At 46.2% G+C, this 9,393-nt stretch overlaps 1 protein-coding gene across 2 annotated transcripts in view; it reads left to right on the top strand.

Annotated features, from left to right (window-relative positions):
- The first annotated feature begins 544 nt into the window (after positions 1-544).
- Positions 545-9,393, top strand: part of PPP2R2A (protein phosphatase 2 regulatory subunit Balpha) — a 65,330-nt gene continuing 56,481 nt past the window's right edge. For both annotated transcript variants that reach the window (XM_079955134.1, XM_079955133.1), the window contains exons 1-2: positions 545-793; positions 3,351-3,428. In XM_079955134.1, the coding sequence (XP_079811260.1) occupies positions 787-793; positions 3,351-3,428 (85 nt within the window). In that variant the 5' untranslated portion in view covers positions 545-786. The remainder of the gene's footprint in view (positions 794-3,350; positions 3,429-9,393) is intronic.

Raw genomic sequence — 9,393 nt, 5'->3', positions numbered from 1 at the left:
CAAGGGAGCCGCCTCGCTTTGCCCTGCCAGCAAGCTCACCTTCTTAATTCAGCCGCAGCATGCTGGGTTTTCCTAAGTTTTCTTTAGGCTGATGATCCCAGCAGTTGGGATTCCCAGGTAACATCAGAACCAGAGACGAGCGCTCTGTCCCACCGCACCACTTTTCGGAATTTATTTTAAATTCAGAAGAAAACGAAGCTACCCGGTCAGGATGATCGGTCCCTATATGGAGCGGCCCCGTGCACAGCTGTCAACGTTTCCCGTTTTTAAGGGAAATTCCCTTATTCCGAATAGGATTCCTCGCAAGAAAAGGGAAAAGTTGACAGCCATGGCCCCGTGGGACGCCTTTTGCGTCCTTTCTCCGCGCAGTGGACAGGATCGCAAGCGGCGAGCGCGCGCCCCGCCACAGCCCCTGCCCTGCCCACCCCGCGCCCACAGCGCAGCGGAGCCACCCAATGGGCGCGCCCCCTTCCCCCGCAGGCCCCGCCCCCGCTGCCCCTCCTCTTTCCCCACCCTCCCTCCCTCCCTCGCCTCCGCCGGTGACGTCACGCTGGGCTCCGCCGGCGCCATTTTGAAAGTGGAACCCGAGCGGGGGGAGGGGCTGGGTCCGGAGAGGAAGCCGGGCGCGGGGGAAGCCCTGGGAGCCAAGCCGCCTTGCCCGCTCCCGCCCCCCGGACGCCATCCGCCGCCATCCTCCCTCCGCGCTCCGCTTCAGCCCGCGACGGGGAGAGGACCGGGAAGCTGAGAGGCCGCTTCAGCCCGGCCGGCCACCATTGGGAGCCCAACATGGCAGGTAAGGGCACGGCAGCCCCTCGCGCTTCCCGGGGACGGGCGCCTGGCGAGCCCAGGGGCGGCGGAGGCAGGGGAGGGAGCTGGACCGGCCTCGCCTCTGGCGGAGCTTGCAGAGCTGCGCTGCTGCTGCCGCTTGCTGCACTTGCAGGCTGACTCCCCTCGTCCTTTGCAATGCATTTCCCTCTGCAAATCCGCTCCCTTCTCCATTATTATTATTATTATTATTATTATTGCATCCTCATTTTCGTTGCTGTCCTCCGCCAATAGCTCAAGCGCCGAAGCACAAATGCCTGCTCTCGGTCTTCGTTCCCCTGCTCTTCTCCTCTCCTTCCTTCCTTCGACCATGCATCTTCATCCATTTAGCCTTTTATTTTTAACAAGAGAGAAAGTCTCCCTTCCTTGCGAAGGCAGAGGCAGAAGTTGGGGGAGAAATCTCCAGGGATGGGTTTTCTTCTTCCCCCAGGCCGAGGTGGGGGTGAGGCCGGGGGTCACCCATTGCCTTCTGATCTCCCTTTCCCAAGTGTGTGTTTCTGCAAGCTTTGGCGTTGAGGCTTTTGCAGCGTTGCTTATGTCTGAAATGATGGGTTTGGTGCGAGTGGAGCTGCAGCTTGGCAAGAATCTGCGTGCAAAACGAGGGCTATAGCAGCCTGGGGTGTTGGGTCTGGCAGGCACATAGATAGAGAAGCCTGGGCTTCCTCCATGTGGGGCGGTGCGAGGCGTGTTCTCTCTGAGAGGAGATGCCCCATGTTGCAGCGTGCTGGAGCTTGCACCGTGTAAAGGCTGCAAATCTGTCTCATTGCACAGGGCATGTGCTGCTGTCCCATTTGTGTTCCTTTTTCTGGAATCCGTTCACCCACATCCCACACATTTAATTGCTTTGTGTTGGGAAGAGTCGCATGGGCGACTGTATTTAGATTCGTGCCTTGCAGTCTCGCAACACAAGCCACACGCCTCCGTCTTGCCCTTCTTTTTTCATCAATGGGAGGAAAGCCATGAATGTAGCAGATTATCTATGTGATGTTGGGGAATGATGCACCAGTTTTCCCCTGGATAAAAGTGGAGTTTTCTGTCCTTTCATGAAAAGCCCCCGCCCCACCCAGATATCTATAGCTAGGAAAGAGTAAACTGGGGGTGAGCACCGGATGTGGGCCTTAGAGTAGGGAACGCCAATGTGCTGCTTTCCAGGTAGCTTCTGATTCCATCAGCCCCTCAGCATGGCTCATGGTCAGGGCTGATGGGAGTTGGAGTCCTGCAGGATCCGGAGGTGGCTGCTGGCTCCCCCTGCCTTAGGAGCTCTTGCAGTTAGATGCACTTTAAAAATACATCTATCTATATAACATGTAGCTAAACATCCTCTCACATTTCCAGGGTGCCTAAATGTGGTAGAATGTGTGAGCACAAAGTAACAAAGAATGGTGGGAATAGAATAGATTGTTTCCATTTTCCTGTGCTCTGTTGTTTATGCTTCTGGCACCCTCATTCTTCTCCGGACTTGAACATTTTTTTTTTAAAGTTGCTCAGCCTTGTGTGGAAAGGGAAACCCGCCCTCAGTTCCCCTTGCCAAGAGGCAACTGTTGCACAGCTCTTCCAGAGAGACTTCTTGTTTGGGGGAATATGTCTTAGGGAAAGCTCCATTTTGACATCTTTAAGGAATTGAGGACGCCTCGCTCTTTCTTCATTCTCTCTTTTCCTGTATGAACCCAGCCCAAATGACTTGGTCTAAATGACATGCAGAAGAAATGGGTGGTGTCTTTTCTACATGTTTTGGTGGCAAGGTTCAAATGATTCACCGTCTTCCGCTGAGGCAGTAATGTTCCTGAAATTTTCTCTCCGGTCCATCTTTTACGGTAGTTTAAAGCTTATTCATAACAAAACAAAACAAAGCTCCTCAAACCCAGCCTATGCAGGTTTGAGGGCTGGAGGTCCTCCTGTTTTTCTTTTAAATAAATACTGCGAATGTTAACATACTTGTCTATGTGCATAAAAGACACTGTTTTAATTCTTTAGAGCCTTTTACTCAAGAGGGTGAAGCATGGTTCCTAAAATAAGTACATGGGCTTGTTTTAAGTGATAAATTACATGATTTCATTCTGGATCCTAGCAGCTTAATAGCAGTGTAGGAAAAATGAATGCAGAAAGTTAATTTCTTTGGTAAGAAGAGTAAAGTGTTTTGCTTCCTGCGTGAAATTCTAGCAGACATCAGTGGCATGCTTGTATTCCAAACTTGTATGGTTTCTGGATTTACTAGTTACATGGTTCTGAGAGATGTCAACAGTTTGTAGAGAAATTGATGTTTACTCTGTGCTTGATTTTTGAAATCTGGACTGATCCTTATCGACAAAAGTGTGTCTCTGTGTGTGGATGTGGGGTGGGAAAATGGAAGTTTGATTGGGTTCCTAGGTTCTTCCATCTGCTTTGAAAATACTTGATTTCTGTGCTCTCTTCTCAGCACCACTGACCCCCCCTGCCAGCAGTCCCTGTTAACTAGAGTGGAATGCTGGCAGAGTTTAATGGGCAGGGTGTGGATTACTTTTGTTTAACTTTTGTTTTGTTTCTAGGAGCCGGAGGTGGCGGGAATGACATTCAGTGGTGTTTTTCTCAGGTGAAAGGGGCTGTGGATGACGATGTAGCTGAAGGTAAGAGCAATTAACCCTTGATATTGCCCATGACAATGTAATTGTGATACCACAGCCAGATGTTAATGGAAATATACTTGACTTTTTCTTGAGTTCTGCACATCAGCAGTTAACTCAGAAAACCACGAAGAAACTGCACGCTCATTGGCACTTAAGACTAAAGTGGGGTGTGTTTTTAAGGGTGTGCAACTCCACTGACACCTGCAGGTGTCTGCTTGTAGTCCTTTCTAGGTCATTCCATAGCAAGTGATCCAACTTTTTTACCTCATGTCATCCAATTTTTTTAATATTTTCTACACTTTTTGAATGATCAAAACTAAATTTAAATATACATTTTTAAAATCTCATCCTGTTTGTGAGTTATGAGGGTTTGAAATTTAAAAAAATTGACAATTTTTGCCTTGCTGGACTACACAAAAACCTTAAAAGCTCAGCCCAGAATTGCGATGTCAAAACTAAAACACACACATCTCTTCAGAACTTCATGGGCTTTAATATGATATGTCACATTATGGACTTACTTTAAATTTTAAATTTAAGTTACAAAATTGGAAATGTTAAAAAGTGGTTAAAAATTAATATGATAAATTTTCTCTCCCAAAATGTATTGATTATTTAATATTTTGAAGTGCTACCTGCAAATTTTCATCTTGGGATCTCAATGAGATCACATAAAAATAATAATTTGTACATTCATGTCTGCCTTATTGGGTTTTATTTAGGATAAATGGGTCTTCTTGGATTAAAATATAACAGAATGAACAAGACTTCAACTATCAGTTACTCCAGGCATTTCTTTAGAAACTTATTCAGTTAAAAGGTACCTGAAAAGCTACTCAGGCTTTTCTTTTGAAAATGTGTTCCAAAGCAGAGTGATAGCTTGCTATTCCATGATAGAACTTTGAAATAATTATTGTTAGTACCTCATTTCATGAACATTACAAACAAAAGTAAAATTATGGGGGGGGGGAGCCTTACACATGAAATTTGTCTGAAAACATTTGTTCTTCCATTATTTATACTTTACACCAAATGCCTTTCAAGAGCATTTCTTGCACACCACATTTCATTTTTTGCCAAAGTGTGTGACCAGTTTCAGTCCTTAGTTTGACCCTTGTTTGTCAAGGCCAAAATTGACAGTTTTTTAAAAATTTCAAACCTTCATAACTCACAAATGGGATGAGATAAATAATTACAATTTTAGATTTAAACATAGTTTTAATCATTCAACAAGTGTACAAAATATTAACAAAACTGGATGACATGAAGTAAAAAAAGTTGGATCACTTGATAAGGAATGACCCTTCTCCAAGTATTGTTTCACCTCTATAATGCAACATTAAAGCACCATTAAACTTTGCTCACATACACCAGGTGATGGTACCTTTCTCATATGAGGCTATACTGTATGTTCTGTCCTACCAATCAGCACTATGGATTCTTAGTTATCCAGTATTTTGGTTAGCCGTATCACAGTGGCTTTGGAAATTCATGTGTGAAGTTTTCTGTCTGGGCTAACTGTAGTTATTGGAATCCAAAACCTGGAGGGCTGGCATAATTTTCTGCATGCTTGATTTTGCTGAGGTTATAGTACAGCATTAGGAATTCCCATTAGCTCTGAACTATTCAAATGGAAAATGTGATAGAAGGTACCATGCAAGTATTATACTTCATAGGCAGGCCTGGGCGATGTATTGATATATCGCCCAGGACAGGTATGAGGGGCAGACCGTGGTGGCGGTGGCTTCACTCAGCGATATATTGCGAGTAACACCGTCATCGCTCCTTAGTCCCTCTGCTACCAGTGCCCAGCGCACCCATGGAGATACAAGCCGCAGCTGACCATGGAGGCAGAGGGACTCAGGAACACTGGTGATTTCACCAGTGTTTTACCACTCTGCCCTCATAACCGTTGCAGAGGGAGAAACAAGTTGCATTGGCGAGGTGCGATACATACAGCTTGTTCTTCCCTCTGCTTCTTTAAACTGCTAGGCTGAGGAGCCTGCCAGGCCACTGCAGTTTTACAGAGCCCCCGGCCTGCCACCTGCTTGCATAAGGCAGCGGTGGGGTCGGGGCTCCATTAAAGTGCTCCCGCTCCCCTGATGAGGGAGCCCCGATTCTTCTCCTCTGTGCATGCAAGCAGGAGAAGGATCAGGGCTGCTCAGCTGGGGAGAAGGAGTCTTTGTGCCCCCCAGCTGAAGAAGTCGAATGGAGCCCCCACCTGGCCTCCAGCTTGCGTAAGCCAGAGAAAATGCAATTATTTAAAAAACCATTAAACATGAATAGAATTAAAACTACACACACACGCGCACACACACACACAAAACACTTGTTTAAAACATACAAATAATTACAGTAAAAATAGCTTGGCACCAGCCCTTTCATTAAAAGCAGTCAATTCCCAAAAGTCTGGGAGGTTTTCACCTGTTGGTGGAAGGACAACAAGGAGGGAGCCAGTCTAGCTTCTCCAGGGATCCCTCCAGAGTTCCAGAGTCTGGGAGCAGTAACCATTAGTATACAAGATATTAATCCGAGCATCATGCAAATTCGACATTTAGCGAATGTCACCACGGAGTCCGATCCGTTGCATAGTTCTGCCACTTAAGAAGGCAGTCTTATAGCATTGAGGAGGACTTATTCCCAAGCAAGCATGCATGCCAAGGTTTGCAGCCTTAACTTGAAATAATCTAGTTTCATTTTCCCTAAGGCTGGGACCATAGCTCTCTGATAGAGCGCTGTGTTTGTGTGCAGGAGGTCCCAGGTTCGGTTCTTGTCATCTCCAGTTAAAAAGCATTACAGGTAGTCGTGATGGTGAAGCCACTTGGCCTGGAGCCTTGGAGAACTGCTGCAGTCTGGGTAGGCCAGTGATGGGGAACTGGATCTTACCCACCTTCCATAAGTCGAGATTGGCAGGTGGGTGGGGCCACTCACTTATCAGTCACGTAACATTGCACAGCCCATGAAATGCCAGCAAGCAGCTGGTTTTTGAGTCTTGTGAAGCCCCTAACCACAGCACTTTGTAGATGCTGCCAATCAGCTGACCAGTGGTGTCCACAGACTTCACTCTGGGCTTGGGCCATGTTGGCCAGAATGGCCTCACAGGCCAATAGGGGAGGCCTGGCAGGCCTGTTCTGGCCCATAGGAAGGAGGTTCCCAACCCCTGGGTTAGACAAATTACAGCTTACTTTGTCTTCTTCTTGGTAGTGTAATTGGTGTATAGTACCAGGCTATCCATCTAGCCTAGTATTGTCTGCTCAGACTGGCAGTGGCTCTCCTGGGTTTCAGAACAGAGGTCTTTCCCATAACTTGGTACCTGATTCTTTTTTAAAGAACAAAAACAGAGGCATGCCAGGTGTGAAACCTGGAACCTTCTTCAGGCAAAGCAAGTTCTCTGCCACTGAAATACGGTCCTCTGCAAGCGGCATCTGCTTATTATATCTTGACTTTCATTCAAGGAACATACCCCATGCCACTTCTGCCACTCTGTGAGGCAGGTCAGACTGAGAGAGACAGTGACTGACCCATGGTCACCCATTGAGATTCATAGTTGAGAAGGGCTTGAAGCTGAGTATCCCAGGTCCTAGTTTGACACTCAGTCTAACCACTGCACCACACTGTATATTTATACATGATATATGATCTAAAAATAATAAATTTCAGGAGCCACAAGACTCTTATTTATGCAGCAGCAGACTAAACACAGCTACCCTTCTGGGAACCTTTATATATTATTTCCTCAGAGCAAACGAGACGCTGCATTGAGCTAAAAATTTGCATCCTTACTTCTGAAGGCAAGCTTTTAAAGTCCACTTCTGAAGCATAAGGATTCAGCAGTTTCTAAGGGGTGCTACTGTATCAGCTGTATACTGTATACTGTTGCCGTGCATAATGTAGCAACCTAGCAGAGTGGTTGTAAGAGGGGCTGGGAAAGTGCCATGTGCAGGTTCTCCACTGAAATCCTGCCAGCCAAGGGTGAAAGCTGAGGCAGGGATTTTCCTTTGCACCACCAGCTCCTAGCTGGCACGGTGGAGGGAGCCAGATTGGGGCCCTCTTCAAGGAGTGGACAGTAGGCTGGGACGATGTATTGATACATCACCCAGGACCGACATGAGGGACGGACCACAATGGTGGCTTCACTTGGCGGTACATTGAGAGTGAAACTGCCACCACTTCTGAGTCCCTCTGCCACCAGTGTGCCGAGGGAGAAGCAAGCTGCAGCCGGAGGCAGAGGGACTCAGATGTTGCTGGCCATGGTGGCTGGAGCTAATAACATCCAGTAACATCTGGGGAGACAGGTTCCCCGTTCGCATTCTAGACAATAGCTTGATGGCTACAAGAGATTCAGTGTCCCAGTAAATGACTATCTACAGCCCTCCAATGGATTTTGCTGAATTGATCTCAGCTGTATTGGCTGTTTCAGAAGTAATGCTTGCAGCCAGTGAACAGCAGCTGGGATTGAGAGGCAGCTACAGGAACATCTGCTTCATCATCTCTCTTCCCTCCCCCCACACCAACTGATAACCATGATTAAGGGGAATATTTTTCAGTAGGATCTGGAACCAACATTTGAGCATGGTTTCAGAAAGCTAAAAAACAGGTGCCTTGGTTAACATTAAGGCTAACACTGTTGTTTTGCTTTACAGTGTGCATGGTTCGGGAGGTGTTCCTAAAAGGCCTGGAAGGAGGGAGGCTATATTCTATGGGAAAAGAGAAATGGATAGCTGTATGCACAAGTCTAACCACTAGAGAGGGTTCGATTTTGCAGTCACAGGAAATACCATGTTCAGATAAACACAGTATCTCCTGGTTCCAACACATTGCAGGAGCAGGAGGATTTGAACATGCTCTTGATCCCTCCCTTCCAAGGGGCCAATAATGGCTAAACAATGGCCTTCAGGAAAAGGATTGTAGCTTAGTGGTAGAGCAGCTGCTTTGCATGCAGAAGGTCTCAGGCTCAATCCCCAGCAAATTCCAGGGGAGCAACAGTGGGAGATGTTACTTCCTTCATGCCCTTCTTATCCCATGTCTGAGACCTTGGAGAGCGGCTGCCAATCGGTGTTGACAATACTGAACTAGATGTGCCAGTAGTCTGACTGTATGTCTTCCTATAAATGCGTCTTTCTATGTTGGTGAATTTGAATGGTTAAAAGTGACCTAAATAAAGTGCAGAGTTTCTTACTCTGCATTATCATATCTCTAGAGAACAACACCCAAACCTGTTCCTAGTAGCAGGTTTATTTACACAATTTAAGGAAGCATGTTGGCTTGCTTTACTATTACTCATGAGGCTGTCTAGCATGCAGATACTTTTCTTCTATCTTGGTGGCGCATGCAGTAACATCAGAGTTGCACAGTTTTCTGAGAGGGGCTTCTGTTAATCCACATGAGGCAAGACTGACAGACGGATAGATTCCTTGTTCTGGAGCATTTGGTAGTAGATGCAGAATGATGATCTGGGAACTTCTTTCTCTTGATGGTCTCATCAAGCCTTGTGCAAGCAGGAAAAGTCAAAGGTGTCATGAAAATGCAAGTTGGCAATCAAGCTCGTCTGTGTGACTTTGTAATTCATTTGTAATTGTAATTTAAGGGTTGCATCCAATTCTAGTTTTATTTGGAGCTGATTTACTGAAGTTAATGAATATGATTAACTCAGGTTCATTAATTTCAGAGGGTTCATTCTGAGTAGAACTTAGTTGAATACAACCCTAAGTTTAGTTGTAATTAATTTTATTTATTGACAGTGATAATAAGTTGCTCCTCAAAATTATTCAAGGTAATATTTGTTTTAAAATACAGTGGTGCCCCGCAAGACGAATGCCTCACAAGACGGAAAACCTGCTAGACGAAAGGGTTTTCCGTTTTGGAGGTGCTTCGCAAAACGAATTTCCTATGGGCTTGCTTCGCAAGACGAAAATGTCTTGCGAGTTCCTGCGGGGTTTTTTTCCTTCCTCCCCTTTTTCTAAGC

This window comes from Podarcis cretensis, assembly GCF_951804945.1.
Source record: "Podarcis cretensis genome assembly, chromosome: 15".
Lineage (NCBI taxonomy): Eukaryota > Metazoa > Chordata > Lepidosauria > Squamata > Lacertidae > Podarcis > Podarcis cretensis.
This window is presented reverse-complemented; position numbering and strand designations above follow the sequence as displayed.